The sequence below is a fragment of the Hoplias malabaricus genome, chromosome 1 (genome assembly GCF_029633855.1).
Source record: "Hoplias malabaricus isolate fHopMal1 chromosome 1, fHopMal1.hap1, whole genome shotgun sequence".
NCBI classification, from domain to species: Eukaryota; Metazoa; Chordata; class Actinopteri; order Characiformes; family Erythrinidae; genus Hoplias; species Hoplias malabaricus.
Window position 1 is genome coordinate 76,191,668 of NC_089800.1, and position 16,799 is coordinate 76,208,466.

At 39.6% G+C, this 16,799-nt stretch overlaps 1 protein-coding gene across 1 annotated transcript; it reads right to left on the minus strand.

The window, feature by feature from the left end:
• Positions 1–368: 368 nt before the first annotated feature.
• mthfd1b (methylenetetrahydrofolate dehydrogenase (NADP+ dependent) 1b) lies at positions 369–16,681 on the minus strand. The gene is made up of 27 exons (XM_066683824.1): positions 16,501–16,681; positions 13,006–13,090; positions 12,225–12,284; positions 12,052–12,105; positions 11,618–11,754; positions 11,079–11,179; positions 10,638–10,774; positions 9,638–9,749; positions 9,163–9,290; positions 8,253–8,350; positions 7,607–7,780; positions 6,888–7,024; positions 6,729–6,775; positions 6,531–6,638; positions 6,347–6,421; positions 5,825–5,927; positions 5,626–5,702; positions 5,134–5,274; positions 4,731–4,799; positions 4,382–4,493; positions 4,074–4,213; positions 3,612–3,653; positions 3,323–3,423; positions 2,195–2,372; positions 1,998–2,105; positions 1,660–1,812; positions 369–1,269 (listed from the first exon to the last, which is right to left on the minus strand). The coding sequence occupies exons 1-27, from the start codon at positions 16,536–16,538 to the stop codon at positions 1,180–1,182; spliced, it is 2,805 nt and encodes a 934-aa protein (XP_066539921.1). The 5' UTR covers positions 16,539–16,681; the 3' UTR covers positions 369–1,179.
• Between the last annotated feature and the right edge of the window lie 118 nt (positions 16,682–16,799).

Consider the following 16,799-nt stretch of genomic DNA (forward strand, 5'->3'; position numbering starts at 1 on the left):
TCACATCCACTGCTCCACAATCCAGCGGTGGGTGACATCATACTCCTCTAGGAAACAGTTGGCTTTTTGGCACACTGTAAACAGATGCAGCCTGTGCTGCCATTTCACACTGACAACACCCTGCCCTCTGGTGGCATTCCATAATTCATAATCACTCTGCAGAATAAAACTCAATACTGCATTCCCTTACAAAGAGCCTGGGTTCTACAAATAAACACTGGTGTAGATCAGGGGTGTCATGCTCAAGTCCTGGAAGGCCTCTGCAGATATCAGGTTTCTTCTAGGTTTTTCTGTTATTTATAGGCTTTGCATAATTTAATAATAATAATAATAATAATACAGAAATCAAGTGCTTTACAAAGGATACCATGATGTTTAATTGAAATAGCATTGATGCACAAAATATGAACATATTAGCGTAAATACATATACTGAGAAATACTGGATGTGAAGGAAATACTAGAACATTTACACATGCAAAAACATCCCAACTAAGTTCTTCTTTGGTTTAAGACACCTGACAGGATGAAGCTGTTTACAAGAACTGTAAAAATAGACCAGTGTATTCACAGTATTCTTTGCACAAAAGCCAGTTATGACTGAGTGTACAATGCACTCTCCATGACACACCTCAGTTTATCATTGCAATTATATTTCACTTCTAAAAGATATCTGCATTCTTTTTCCAGTTACCAGAGGAATTGCAAGGTGCTTGTTGTGGGGGTATGTAATGCCAAAGGCTGTAATCCCACATTTTCCAGGAAGTGTGCGCACACAATAACAGCAGGTAATAAAAACAGATCTTTCTTAATCCCTCCTCTGTTTTATGAACATAATGAACATAGTCATGCTTTACTCAGGCTCTTGAGCAACTTCAAGGAGCCAGTGGTGTTATTTGGAGTATCAGTTGTATTACAGTTTTAAAAAACAGATTTTCAAAAATGGAAACTATAAAATGTGAAAACAATTTCTTCAAATCTATTTAACTTCCCTACGATTCTTAAAAGTTGATACAACTGCAACATTAACCACAGCAGAAAGATCTTAAGGCTACTAAGATGATGTGGAAACTATGAGTAAATCTTGAGGTTGTCATAAATGCTGGAAGATTCCCCTAATTATATTGTTAAAGATTATCTAGTAAAGGATGTGCATTCTATAGCTCAACATGTCTCTCCTCTAAAACAGTCCGATGACTTCTCCAGTCACTGGGTCCAGATCTATGTCATAGAAACAGGGACGTGTTGGGAGGCCCGGTATGGTCGGCATCTGCATTGGGAAAATAGCAAAGTGAAAAGTGTAATCATGCATTTGCATTCATAATCAATAGTAAACTGATTTCAGGGTGTTATCTATGTGCAATTTCCACTTTATATACATGCATTAATAAACATTAGGCAAACAGTTTCATCTGAGTCCACAGACAAATGTTTGGCTTCAGCTGTAGAGGGCACACATATGAAGCATGTAAAATAAAAAAAAATTAATAAACATGCACTAGGCATTTTATTTCATTAGGGTATTTCATGTAGGGAAGCATTATATTTCCAGCTTCATCTCAACTGGCATTATCTCACTACAATATATAATAAAAAAAAATGTCTTCGTAAAGGGGCCAATGAGGAGAGAAACAGTTCTTTCTGAAGTGTCTTTGCTCACCGTGCCAACCAGTGGGTAGAGGAATCCAGCGCCAACACTGGCTCGGATGTCACGTATAGGCAGAACAAACCCAGTGGGCACGCCTTTCTTTTCAGGATCATGAGAAAGAGACAGGTGGGTTTTGGCCATGCAAATTGGCAAATTGCCAAAACCCTAAAGTGGGAGAAGAAAAAGGCAAGAGACATGGAGAGATGCATATTATACATATTTCACTGACATTAAATATTTAATAACTGAGTCATTTAAATGTTAAGGGTTCACGCACTCAGAGTACTTTACCTCAAAGTAATTAAACAAGCATCCCTTTAATGTCTACTTAATAACATAAATGGCATTACCTGTTTGGTGTACAGTTCCACTTTATGCTGAGCCTCTGGAAGAAGCTCGATATCATCAGCCCCATAAATCTTCTGCGCAATGATTCTAATCTTATCTGCAACCGGCAGCTAAAGAAATAAACATTTTATAGTCAGTACCAACAAAAGACGTACACTGTGGTGTTAAACAATATGAAAAAGCAAGTTGTGCCTTATACCTCAGTGTCATAGAGGAAGCTGAAGTTGCTGGGAGCATCTGCTGCTTTCTGCACGGCTTTCCCCAGCTCCACAGCTCCAGCGCCACCATCTGCCCAGTGAGTGCAAGGCACCGCATCAAAGGCTCCAGCTTCTTTAGCCAGCTTACAGATCAGCTGCATCTCAGCTTCAGTGTCTGTCCTTTGATAAACACACATAGAAAATGCAGTCTGAACATACACTGATTCTCTAATCTATAGTTTAATATACTTTGTATTATTTATTTTATAAGATTTAATAAGACTGAATAAAATGAAGTAGTGGGACCAGTGTTAATCAGAGAGAGTTTTGAAATCCTAAAACAACAACAAGAAACCCTATAAACTTTGACTACAGCGGACGTGCTTTTTTTCTATTAGGCAAATCTGGAGTCTGGAACAGGGTACATTTTAGTCCCAACTCGCTCCTGGTTCCAAGCAAGTGGAGTAGGGACTAAACATGATATGTTTATTGGCCAGAGAGACTTTACCAAGCTACAGTAGCGATCACATTTGTTTTTATCTGGCAGCATGTAAAACTATGCCGTGGTCTTTTGAATTGGATTGGTGGCCAGTGTGAGACTCCAGCGAGAGCCAGACGGTGCAACAAGGAAAAAAACTACACTGATTTGTGTGAACCGAGGTGCGGAGTTCTGTTCAGTCCCAAAAAACAACAACTACCCGGAACACCAGATGAGTAAACAATACTTTACCTTACCATCGCAATTGTTGTAGTTGCCAAAGCCCAAGGTTCCTGTTAGTGATGGTGTTTTGCAAAGTCCCTGGCTAAATTTCAGAGGGAGGGGGTATTTTTAGTGGGAAACCACCACGTTACCAATCGAGTCAAATAGATCTGAGTAATGTAGGTACCAACAGAGTCATGTTCTGTCCTAACTATCGTGAGGTGAAAGACTACGAAATGTGAGCACTTGATCTGTGGTCTATTCTGTAGTGACTTAATGTCACACCAAAAAACAACATGCTGCCAGTGATAAACGTTGTCTAGTGTGATGAGTACCGCGATTCTGAGAAATTACAGTGTCAAGTAGTTTACAACACATCTAAGACTTGTGATGAAAGGAGAAGAAATTATAATTCTCTGTGGCTTCTTACTTGAAAGCATTGACTGCTACAACAACAGGCACCCCAAAGTGTTTGGCATTTTCCACCTGCTTCCTCAAGTTGCTGCAGCCTTTCTCCAAAAGTTCCAGATTCTGAAAAGTTCACATATTTAGAATTTTTGGAGAATGGTTTAAAAACAATATGAACATGAAACTGTTGACTTACAGTTTGTAAGTTACTTACCAAGTTAGAACTCAACTGGATATTGCCTCCAGTAACTGTAAAAATGTGTAATGTGTAAAAATGTGTAAAATCTGTTCGCATACAGGCACCTAATTACCTCTTCTGTGTATTCCTTTGGTAGAGGCATTCCAGCCGTGACCTAGAAAAAGAGAAACGAGATTCAGATCCAAAATACACTGAAATTTTAAAGTAAAATTCCAGGGAAAACCCCAGCCCAAAAGAACAGAGCGACCTTGCCTCTAAGTGAGGAGGTATGTCCCACCATGTGGAACCCAAAATCAACCTGGAGGAAGACTCTAGATTGTACAAACCTGCTTTGCTGGACCGATGTTCTACCAACTGAGCAAATTTGGTTCATATACAACCTCTTGGATTGAGCATTCTGGTTCTGCACATTGCAAGGCACCCCCTTGCTTAAGGGCAAGGCTGCCCAGTTTACTCCTGATTGGAGTTTCCTTTCCCACTTTTGGTGCAGGCAGACTAGCCCCTGTGGCAAAGCATCTCTGAAAGTATTAAAGTAGAATCCTAATTTTCAGTAAATGCAAATACGTTCACTCACTGTTGGTCCTCCTCCATGCATCTTCAGTGCTCTGACTGTGGCCACTAGTACCACCACATGAGGCCTCAATCCAGAATAACGACACTTAATGTTGAAAAATTTCTCCATTCCAATGTCTGCACCAAAACCTGCCTCCGTCACTATTAGGAGGAAAAAGACAAAGAACACAAGAACAGCTAATGTTTCAAGCAATTTCAGCCAGCAAATTCATCTATTTACAAGAATATTGCAGTATTCTTTATATTAAAGCTGGCAATTGTGTTTTTACAGAGCAAGTGGAATCAGTAAGATTTAGCTTTACTACTTACCTACAAATCCCTCAGGGCCCACCAGCTTCAGAGCAATTTTATCAGCCAAGATGGAGGAGTTTCCATGAGCAATGTTGGCAAAAGGTCCAGCATGGACAAACACAGGGTTTCCCTAAAGAGGTGAGCATACACAGAAGAAGCAGAAGTCAGACTCCCTGGGGGTCCTGACCATTGAAGAATATGGTGAAAGGGGGCAAACAATGTGTGTAGATGGACTACAGTGTATACAACGTGTATGGTCAGAAAACGTGAGAGAATGGACAGTGAGTACAGAAACAAGGTGGTGTTCATAATATTATGGTTGATCTGTGTATCTATACAAACACTAAAAAGAGGCAGATTTTCATACCTCTAACGTCTGCATGAGGTTTGGTTTGATGGCATCTTTCATTAGCACCGTCAGAGCTCCAGACACACCCTGGAAACAGATGAAGAGTGAATTAACTGTAAACCCAAAACTGTACAGTCATTTATAAAAATACAACCCCAATTCCAATGAAGTTGGGACACTGTGTAAAACATAAATAAAAACAGTATTGAATTGAATTGAATTGAATACACAACAAAGACAAGATATTTAATGTTCAAACGGATACACTGTTTTTTTTTATGTGCAAATATTCTCTCATTTTGAATTTGAGGTCTGCAATATATTACACTCGTGTTTGTTTTTCCATGCAGAGACTAGTGCATTACACAGAAAGGTTTTCAACAACAATAGATATAAACTACATCCATGCTGCCCTACTGACCAGGTCTTCAGTAGTGATGGGGTCTCCACTGCGGCTTGTGGCCACAACCATTTTAGCCAGTCTCTGCCTCATGTCCTCCAGGCTGCTGGTGAGAGCCAAAACAGCCATGATCTCACTGGCCACGGTGATATCGAACTGAGCCTGAAAGAACACATGCATACTTTGTACTTTAAACTGAATGCAGTCACTCCTACCTCTTTTTAATCATTTTCACTAGTTTACTACCTCATACCTATTGAGGCTGCTAATGTAGACGTCATGTATAAACCACATATACGTAAAGAGATATATCTTGCTCTTGTAACTGTGAAAGTGTAACTCTATGTTCTTGTGCCTGTATCTGCATGCCGTGCCCCACAAAACACCCAGATGAAATTAGTTGCACAAGTTCCCAATTTTTGATTCATCGTTAGAAAGGAGGCCTGCTTATTAATGGCAAGCTGCAAGGATTATTAAATTAGTTCCTGGAGTAAGTGCATTCACAGTACTCACCGATCTGGTGTAGCCCTTCTCTGTGGGAGACTGGCCTACAGTGATTTTTCGCAGGAAACGGTCATTGGTGTCTAAAACTGTGCAGTGGGGAAAACAAAGAGCAAAAAGTTAAGAATGGAGTTCTGGCATAGGATCTTCTAGAGGGCTGAAATATCTGTATGTTTTAGCATCGGTTCTAAAGCTTCACAAAGTGTGGTACCTCTTTGCCAGGTGATGGATTCAGGGTCAATGTCCAGCCGTGCAAATCGAGTGATTTCCTCATCTCCCAGTGTGGAGGGGTCTGTCTTATCTATGCCAAGTTTCTTGTATACGACACAAAAGGATAAAAACCATGATAAACAAGCATAAGAATAGATGTATAAATCATAAAATATAAATGGTGGATATTGTAAACAGGTGTTTATAAGTGAAAATGGGATTATTATTTTTTTTTATACCAGGCAAGTCATTAAGAACATATTCACTGGCAAACAGCCAGTGCTACTTTAGGAAAACAGATATAAAGGGAAAAGGAACATAAAATACGAATCCTTTGCTACAGGAATAAAAGGAGTCAAGATGTATTTGTGCATATGATGGTGTCTCAAACACAATTCTATTCCTGATACCTTCACGTTAAAATACTGCCATCTAAGGCACTGAATCATGAGTCTGAACGTGCAATAAGCCATCAAGGTTACTACTTTGTGTTTCAGACACAGCAAACATTGGTTGTTCTTACCTTTAATCTGTTGATTTGTACGGGAGAAAACTTCCTCTGGCCTCCACTTAGTGGTACAAGGCGGTTGTAAAGTGCCTGAATCAATCATGAAGAGAGCATAAATTAATAGAAATGCAACAATAACAACAGTGCCATGATGTTTTCACAGGTAATTCAGATTGTTCCAAGGAATATCAGTCCTTACTTTATCGGACTGAGTGGCTTCATGGAACATACGTGCATCAATAGCGGCAGCCACCAGGTTGTTGGCAGCTGTGATGGCATGGATATCACCAGTGAGGTGAAGATTAAACTAAAATCATAAGAAAAACAAGATATTAAGATATTAAACCAACAAATGTTATGAAACTTGGTAAAATATGTCTTTGAAAAGAAACACTACCTCTTCCATTGGAATTACTTGAGAATAACCACCTCCAGCAGCACCACCTATGGATAAGTCATCAGAAAGGGACATGAGTTATACAGGAGAATTCCCAAGTTACATTAAGGAATTTTAAAGCCGCTAAATCCTGCAAGATGGCTCACGTAAAAGACCTACCCTTGATGCCAAAGGTTGGGCCTTGGGAAGGTTGGCGTACACAAGCAAACACGTTTCGGTTGAGGTGAGCACCTAGTGCCTGCACTAGTCCAACCGTAGTGGTGCTTTTTCCCTCTCCCAGAGGTGTGGGAGTGATTCTACAAAAGGTAAAAATTAAAATATGATTCATATATTTATAATCTCATATGCACATTATGCAAATTCTTTTGACGCTTCTTATTAAAGATGACATATTGAACATTCTGCAAATATATGTCACACAAGAGCACCGGCATTTCAGGCAAAAACTAATTTTCTCACATTTACTATGACCTTCCCTTCAGCCCTGCCTCCCCCCTCACATTCCGGGTCTCAGAACAGTGCTCAGAGTAAATCAGAGGCCTTTTTAGTTATAGAACATGTTTTTTTATTTTTGGGTGGATGACTATTTGGATGGTTGCTTTTACCAGAACATATGTCACTGTCTTGTCTCTTGGGGATGGCAAAACAAAACGTGAGGTGGGCTAATGTTTCTAAGGTCTGGACTAACATCCATGCATGGCCAGCCCGGCTACGAAAACAAAGAGCAGAGAACAGCACGCACAGAGGTTGTGTGACTTTATGCTCTGCTCAGGAGGCCTTTACACCACTATATCTTTACATAATAAATTTGTTTGCTGCTATATTAATGTCTACTATTTCAAATAAAGCACCTTTAAATAGACTGTAACATTTCTTACCCAGTAACAACCACATATTTGCCATCAGACTGAGCCTGCAGTCGATCAATAGTTTGCAGTTGTACTTTGGCTTTGGTCTTGCCATAGAGCTCCACTTCATCTGAGAGAAGTCCAATCTCCCTGGCCATGCGGTCTATTGGCTTGGGCACGCAGGAGCGGGAGATAACAATATCACTAAAAAAAAAAACCCAACACATGCCAAATTAGTGTGACAAAGAAGGTTGTTAAAGGCAAAACCCTCAATGGTGACAACATGAGGTTTGAACTATGACTCAAAGATGCACTCAGAATACATAATGTCCTGGAATTGAAACTATTCAACTGAAAACTGTACAAAATGGTACTTTTCGTAGAAATTTCATAATACTTATCATGCTCTATTGTATTGGCTTGAAAGGCTAAGGCTGTGATTACACCCATCATCTTCCAGTGCGGATATCAGTGCTCAAGACACATCTGTGGAGTCCTTATTTGAATTTTAAGTATTCAAATTAATTCTTTTTTTTTTTTTTTTTTTTTAGATCACTGAAATTTGTTCACAGAATTTTCATGGTGGATCTCTACTGTTACTGTAAAGCTCTGCCAGAAATGATCCATCTCTTTTTCTAAGGAAAATTATACACCTTAAACAGAGAAAGCACTGAACCTGGGAACCGGCCTCTGCAAGCTGAGCTTGGTATAGGAGATGTTCCATTTGCCTGGTTTGTGTGCCTGGAGGAAGCGCTTGGCACTAAGGACTGTATTCTGAGGAAAACAGAAAGAAAAGAAAAAGACAAAAAAAAAAAAAAAAACCTTCATCCTTGAACACAATGCAAGATGGTCAGTAAACAACAAAAATCTTAAAACAAACCTGGAAATATCATTGCATCTCACATCTTTGTCTTCATTTCTTATGTCATCCTAAATTCATATTAAATCTGCCCTTGTATATTCAAAACCAATGAGATGAATGCACTTGTGCTTGAACACAGTTCATTATAACTGACTAACCAAATTTAACTAAAGGCATCAACCACCAAAACCTTCAGGCAGTACAGTACTAAACGTTAGCCAGCATACTGGCTATGTAGGAAACAGCCCTAACAGCCCCACATTATTCATCCATTCATTGTCTGTAACCGCTTATTCAGTTCAGGGTCGTGGTGGGTCCAGAGCCTACCCAGAATCACTGGGCGCAAGGCAGGAATCACATACCCGGGAGAGGGCGCCACTGCTTCACAGGGCAACACACACTCGCACCTACGGACACTTTTGAGTCGCCAATCCACCTACCAATGTGTGTTTTTGGCCAATGGGAGGAAACCAGAGCACCTGGAATAAACCCACGTGGACATTCTGGCGCCATTAATACAGGAGACTGGGGACACATTTTTAAATTCCAGCATCTTTTACGCTCTTAAATGACATATGTAATAAAAGCTTTACAGAGACTGCCATTTTAGTCTCCCGTACCACATTTCTGACACTAATGCATATCTGGTATCTTCTTCTAATTTAAAATTCTGAATTGTGAGTGAGAAGAAGAGGGTAGTACCATATGCCAACATGGTGTATACCTGCATTAGCATGGCTACAGTCATGGGGCCCACGCCTCCAGGCACTGGCGTGATGAATGCAGCCTTTTCTTTAGCAGAAGCAAATTCAACATCTCCTACCACCCGCTTCCCGCTCTGCTTAGTGCTGTCTGTGAGGAGATTCAAACACAGAGGAGGTCAGGAAAAGACAGTGCGCAAACACAGCAGCTAATTATTAGAAATTAAACAACCCCAATATTCCAATATTCTCCATCAATTAAAATCCCTATCTAGAATATAACAATTATGACCAAACTAAACATATGAAGGTGTCTTTAAGCTATTATGTTAAATATTTTTATTCAACTTTATTTTTGGGAAAGCACATTTACTTTTATTTGAGTCACCATTTTAACATTTGTAACAATTATTTTTCTTGTGTATGGATTTGGGCCACTCTACAGTCCTAGTAAGTTTCACATAAGCTCAGAAACATGCTTTGCCCCTCAACACTTACCTGGAATATGGTTAATGCCACAGTCAATGACTATCGCTCCCTTCTTTATCCAGTCTCCTTTTACCATTTCAGGCTTTCCAATCCCAGTCACCAAAATGTCGGCTCCTCCTACCTGTGAAGCACTTTACGTTCAGTTAAAGATCCTTACATGTTAATATCTTTAATGTACACATTTGTATCTGTAGATTTACATTCTCATTAAGAAACCACTTAAACACTAAATATTTAAAAGTACTGTCTTTGAATTGTTCAGCAACTGCTATTAAACTAGTGTGGAAGTTATGAAAGTATGCTACCGGAAGGTGGGGCTGTGAATTAACTTTAAGAGCTTATGGGGTAAAGTTAGCAACAGGTCCAGGAAAAAGACAAAAGCCCAAAACCTGTGGGCAGTTCATTTTGTAACATAACCCAATTACAGAAAGCTGGGACAGGAGAATCCATGAAAATAAAACAGAAAGATGTGATCTAGAAAGCAATTTTTACCTGTATTTAAATGAAACCTTAACAAAAACAAACTTTGCATCTGAACCTGTAGGTAGCAACCTCGATGCCTTGCTGCCCAGCCAGTTTCATATATCAGCGCTTTACAGGTACCATTTTGACATGAAATTACTTATATCCCAATTAGTTTTAAAGGGCGCTCTTCGAAATGAGAAATACGCCTCGAAGTTGCCAGGATGGATAAATGAGTAAACAGCAGGCGAGATTATATACGAATATTAAAATCAGACACAATTCCGTGTCTTACTCCCTCATAATAATGCCACAGCAGCATTTAGGACGTGAGCAACACAACGGAGATTTTAAAAAGGAACAGGAGGTCGTATTTTTATTTTAATATAACAGCTTCAACTAATTGTAACGCTTCACTGACATGTAATATGGAGAACAGAGCCTCTGTCATTACTCAGCACAGCAGAAAGTGCACCAGGTATCTTCTGGAGGAAGGTAACAAGGCAGCTTTTCATATTTGTTGCTCTCCATCTGCTTCTGTGTTTACCTCAGCAGGCAGGTCAGCAGTCTTTGAGTGACAGGTGGTCACAGTAGCATGATTCCAGAGCAGGAGGTCATACATAGGTGCACCCACAATCTTACTGCGGCCAATCACAACTGCCCTTTTTCCTGCCACAGAGACACCTGTGAAATGCATACAAAACATTACTTGTGCACAAATTTGACACAACTGAAATCCATGCCTCTGTATTTAGCCCCAAGAAGGAGCAACATTTATTTCATTTGATCTGGGAGCCAGAAAGTTCTGCTATGAAACAAAAAATGTTGTGTCAAAATTCATTTCCTTTGAAGTTAAATAAATAAATAAATAAATAAATAAACCAGGGCTTGTGCAAGAACGTCCCTGATGGCATTCTCCAATCACAAACCAAGACAAGTACTGAATGATATTAAAACCACAGCTACACTCAGAGTAGCTGGAGCCTACCTGTCTGTTTAATGAGCTCCATACAGCCATTGGGAGTGCAGGGAATGAAACAGTCTCCAAGGTCACCACGGGCCAGTTTCCCCGCATTAATGCTTGTTAGACTAGAAGATCAGAAATATATTGTATTTATTACAATGTTATTTCATATTTAATAGTATAAACCACCTTGCATTGCCTTTACACATCTTTTGGCATTTTCTAACCGTTACATGGAACATTTCTTTTTTGAATTGAAATTTTAAATGATTGTGTGATTCTGTGTTTCTCGGACCAAGTCACATTGTTTGTTTCCTCAATTACAGAGCCAGGGTTGAGTACGAACACCAGACTTTTCTCTAATGCACAAACAGACCAAAATATGTATTGGACTGCAGTCGTATAGAGTGCCTGTAACATAGTAACATTGTACTTATAAATGAACCACTTCAGAATTGCAAGGTACTATTATAACAGCAGCATTACTAATATTACTATGGTCTTAAACAGAAGCCATGCTGACCATGATGACATCATAACGCACAAAGCTAAAAGCTGCTTACCCATCCACGTCCTTCTCTGGAGCCACAGCGTTGGTGACCTTCTCTGTGTCAATGCGGTGAATAGAGTCCAGAGGGAGCTGCACAATGAGCCCGTGAACACTGGAGTTCTCGTTAACGTCTCTGATGCTTTGCAGGATCTGAATGTGTGTATCAGAGACAGAGCTTAATATTACTATTCATTTTATATGGAGCTATAGGCTTCTTAGTAACTAGACGGTGTCTTGACACATATTACGACATATATAAATTTAACTGTGAATCAAATAAGTATCAGCTCAAAAAAGGCAGGGATTTTTAAGAATTATCTGCAGTTAGCACTTCATTGCTTAGCACTCAGTATGTTAGTGTAATTAGTTATGCTTAACATCACCAGAAAGATGAACTAAGATGAAAAAAGTAACTGTGGAATATTACTTAAGGGATATTTTACTCACCTCATCTTCAGTAGCAGTCTTGGGAAGCCTCATGTGCGTGGCATTTATACCAATCTAAATTCAACATAAAGAATACACCAAACGTGTTATCTGGGAATTAAGGAACAGCAAAGGATTTTAAAAACACTCTTCATTAATAAACATTAATCAACGTAGTCTAGACAGCTCTTAACCTCAGCAGCAGCCTTCAGCTTCATGCTGATGTACAGGTTGGAGTCGTCTCTGTCTCCCACCTACAATAAAAATAAAAAAAATACAGCTGTAATCAGTGACAGGAAATGGCTGTAATCAGTGACAAAAAATGATTACAAATGATCACACTTCCCAACACTACATTCAAGTCTGAATTGAATTCACAATCTCTAAACTAGCCACAATCACAACTCGTCCCAATTCATCACCACTTCCATAAATCTCAGCTCAAGGACTCAAGTATAATATTATGCATTACTGTAATGCTTTAATTTTTTTAGCACAATCGGACAGTTTGGTTCTCATTAAGGTTTGGAACAGGATGCTGCAGCAGTATTTTAAACAAAGCATGTCAAAGACTTTTTATTAAGACACCTGTTCCTTTAAATTAGAATGGGCCTCTGTTCATTCCAAATGCAAGGCACCCAGTAGTGAGGAGCAGAAAAGCTGTTTTTTTTTTGTTTTTTTTTTAGCTATTTTCTCTTTGTTGTCTTTCTTCTCCGTACTCATTTTTGCTACATTTACAGTACACTTATTTCTCTGTGCTTGTTGTGTTTGTTATGCTCAGTTTAACCTTCTCATTGCCTTCTCACATAAAGGCAGGTTCAGCTCTGAGTGGAGAGACTCAGAGGAAGAGGCGGGACAAATCTGAAGTGCCTGCCATGCACATACCAAATCATTTTAAACCAGTTATTCGTCTTATAAAAATATCTTCTGAGATCACAATCCTTAATTTAGTCAGGTGTAGTTGCTCACACTGACCTGTAACACCACCAGGCCGGGTCTGAAGTTCGGGTCCTGGCTCTTCATAGCCTCCACATCCTTCTTCAGCCTCTCCCTCACCTGGCTGGATTAAAAAAAAAGAAAACAAGCAGCAATTAAACCAAGGTCACACCATCACATCATAATCATCTAGGCACCATAAATCCAGGGCCATGTACAGACAGTGCCCTTACACCATTGTAGAATTGCCTGACACAAATAGAGCAACAGAAATTTTGCCAAGCAACTCAGAAAGCATCAAGATAAAGACCCATAAAGGTCCAAAAGTGTTCTATGACTAAAAGGGTAGACAGTCTCTAAACAAATCAAAAGGCTCAATTTGCACTAATTTCAAGCATTAAACACAATATGAACAATTTCACCTTCAAATCATCCATTAACTTTATTCCTCAGATGTGTCCTCACACTGAACAATCACTTATGTTTTTGTTATAAAACAAGGTCCCTTCTTTTCTATTGCAGATTCTTTCACACACTTTCTGACTCGAATCTGAACCAAAGCGAGAAGCGTCCAGTCATTTCCTACGGAAGAACACAATTTGTAGCCGTGATTCAGCGACAAGCAACAGAGTGACAAGCGACAAATTTTCTCAACTTTATGCAAATGAGTTATGGCTCGGTGAAGCAACATTCTAAATGATTGGCTGCAAGAAATTATTTGAACCAATCGCAGACACAGGGTCTGAAGTTCGACCAGCTTCTGCTCTCTGAATCTCTTGGGGCGACGTAAGCGACTTGTCGTCTACTAGTGTGAATGCACTGTAAGCCCAAGCAAAATTGTCCTCTCTTTATATATTACACTTTGACGTCACTCATTTTTTGCCTGAATTTTTAACACCAATTCCACCCTTTAGCTAAATCTTCACTTAACATCATCAAGCTGGGAGGGTAACAGTAAGTGCATCCTCTTCTGAGACATGAGAAGCCAATTATCACTTCTTTTCGTACTGCTGCCAACAGACTGGACAAAGAAAGCTAAGTCCCAGGATGTTTTATGACAGCTGAAAGATGTCTACCCTTGAATAAAGTGACACTAAGTTATGACAGGGGTGAGGCAAGGCCATCCTCCTATATATTTCCTATTTAAAACACCTGGAGGCGTGGTAAGTTACTCCAAAGAATAAAGGTTTGAAGGAAATCTAAAAGAAATCTAAAGGAACTCTGTTGCTACAAGGTCAGTCTGCATTGCTCTATAAAGGAAGTGTTCCATGTCGTGGAGTTGTTCTGTAAATGCACTTATTTTAAACAGAAATATCTACATGTTATAATCAAATATGAGCAAATAAAACCACTGTGATTAATCTCGTTTAACCACATAGACTGATGTGATTAATCATTTTAAATTCTTTATCTCAGGCACTTACCATGGGCATTTTCGTGGAGGGAATCAGGTATGCACATTCTGTCTCTTAAAAGAAAGGCCTGACATTACATAACCACATTACTGAGCCCATTGAGTCTAAACTGGGTCACTGTTTCAATGATTGGAGAAATCTATTAACTAACACTGCTTAACTCCAGCCAGGGGGAGGGAGGGCTATACTCTCAGTGTCTAATCAGGGTCACGATGAAGCCAATGAAACAACAACAGGTTCACTGTCCCGACTTTATCTCACAATGATAACCTGACATGCACAAAGGTCAACTTACTATCAAGAGATCACAATACACACTGCATGTAATCATTCTACAATCAATAACATGTTTTACAGGTTCAATCTCTTTTAAGCAGGGCCATCCTATAGTTAATTTTCAGAGACCACAAAAGCCAAGCCAAATCAGTCATGCAGCAGAAGCAGGAGTTGCTCAGTCTTGTGACCACTGACTAATCAGCAAAATCAAATCCTCAAATCCAAGGACTCTCGTTAGACACATTTATGTCATTATTCAGTCTCAATTTATCCCATACCCTACAATATTTTAAAGAGAATTTTGTGAACTCCAGAAGTGCCATGCTAAAGATTTTCTTGTATCATTTCCAGCTTGTTAGACTGTGTGTTGAAAAATGTTAGGAAGCACATTTGGGCCTTCAGCTACATGTTGCCACATCTATTCTATCATTCTACTGAAATAATTAATTTAGACCATAATACAATATTCCAAAGTGGATCAGACACAGCAGTGGTGCTGGAGTTTTAAACACCTCGCTGTCAGTGCTGGGCTCAGAATAGTTCACAAACAGATAAAAACACCGCCAACAGCGTCCGGTGACCTCTGATGAAGAACTTGAAGTCAATCAACACAAACTGTGCAGTAACACGAGGACCAACAAGGTACATATGTCTAACAGAATGGAGAGTGAGTGGGCACCGTGTTTAAAAACTCCAGTAGCCCTGCTGTGTCTGATCCACTCCTACCAGCACATCACCAATTAACACCTGCTTTGCTCTGTGGTGGTGATGTGGGGGTCCTAGCCATTGAAGAACAGGGTGAAAGGGGGCTTACAAAGTACACAGAGCAAATGCTGGACTATATTCTGCTATTGTAGAACTACAAAGCACTCCTGTATTGTCAGTGGAGCTTATAAAATGAACATTGAGTGTAGAAACAAGGTGATACTTTTACAATTATGGCTAAATGGTGTACATTTGCTGGTATATAAATTGTATGGCAACTGGCAAGTTATTAAAATATAAAGGACTAAGATTTATTAGCAGCTTAATTTGGTCTTTTGCCACCAGATGGTGTTAAAAGCCAAAGCCTCTCTCTGTCTCAGGCCGAATCTCAAATGTCTAGCTGGTCCCTGTGTAGTACACTATATATGTCATGAAATAAAGGCTTCCACATCAAAACAGTACATACAATTTCAAAATATACGTGTTTTAAGAGAAAGCAAACCAAGTCAACTATTTTCTTTCTAGGATTTTAGCGCACGGTTTTGGTGTAAAAGGCCTACGTAGTGCACTATGTAGGGAATAGGGAGCCTTGTTCAATATCCAGAAACTGCCTGTAAAATCAGGAGGGATTAACTCGAACTATCGCAAGTTTTAAGCAACAAGGGGCTCATGAAAGGTCCGAGAACACCTAAAAGACATATTGCATGTACGCACAAACTAGGCAGAAAGCGTGAATATGAATGTAACTACAAATAACTTCATACACAGAAGTGAAGCGGTCCGGGTTTATGTTTTATCACGTTCATACAATAAATCTCAATGATGAAATGCACGAGTGCTGCACGTGGCTTGAATTTTCTTTGGATTTCAATGTGGAGAAATATTTAACTAAATATTTAATTCCAGGCATTTAAAGCACATCCTACACAGCTTTTAATTCCTCGCAGTTTATAATAAAGACCTTTGTATATGCAGCTGGGGTTGCCTTCTTCTTCAAATTTTCCGTTCCACCTTAAACTGTGCAGCAGACATTCATGTGCCTGAAGCCGTACATTAAAACCACTGCACCGTTTAAGGTGGAACGGAAAGTTCGAATAAAAAATTGGAAATAAGAAATTAAAGTATATGCCAGACTTACGCTGAGACTTCTTTCCCGCTGATAATTTGAGCAGACATCTCGGCTCCTGAGCTCTGTAACCGCAGACTGAACTCGGGGTTTCTGCCTCAAAACTTTTACACTTTCGGACTTCACACCTTCCCAACCCACTATGATACTACACTACTCTAATTTACTAAACCTCTGGACTCAGCTAGTCAACATTCGCCCCAAAAGCGTCGTGAATACCGCTGGATCCCAACGTTAAAAATGAAGGCGTAACGTTTTGCACCAATCAGAAGTCTCTTGACAAAACTAGACGTCAAAGCAGGACAAGAATA

What these genes read in the sequence shown, in the direction of transcription:
- mthfd1b (XM_066683824.1), bottom strand. Translation starts at nt 16,538, where the DNA reads ATGTCTGCTCAAATTATCAGCGGGAAAGAAGTCTCAGC. An exon ending in TACAAATCAACAGATTAAAG is followed by an intron (nt 5,928 to 6,346) that starts GTAAGAACAACC and finishes GTCGTATACAAG; the next exon opens with AAACTTGGCATAGATAAGAC. An exon ending in ATCCATCACCTGGCAAAGAG is followed by an intron (nt 5,703 to 5,824) that starts GTACCACACTTT and finishes CCCACTGCACAG; the next exon opens with TTTTAGACACCAATGACCGT.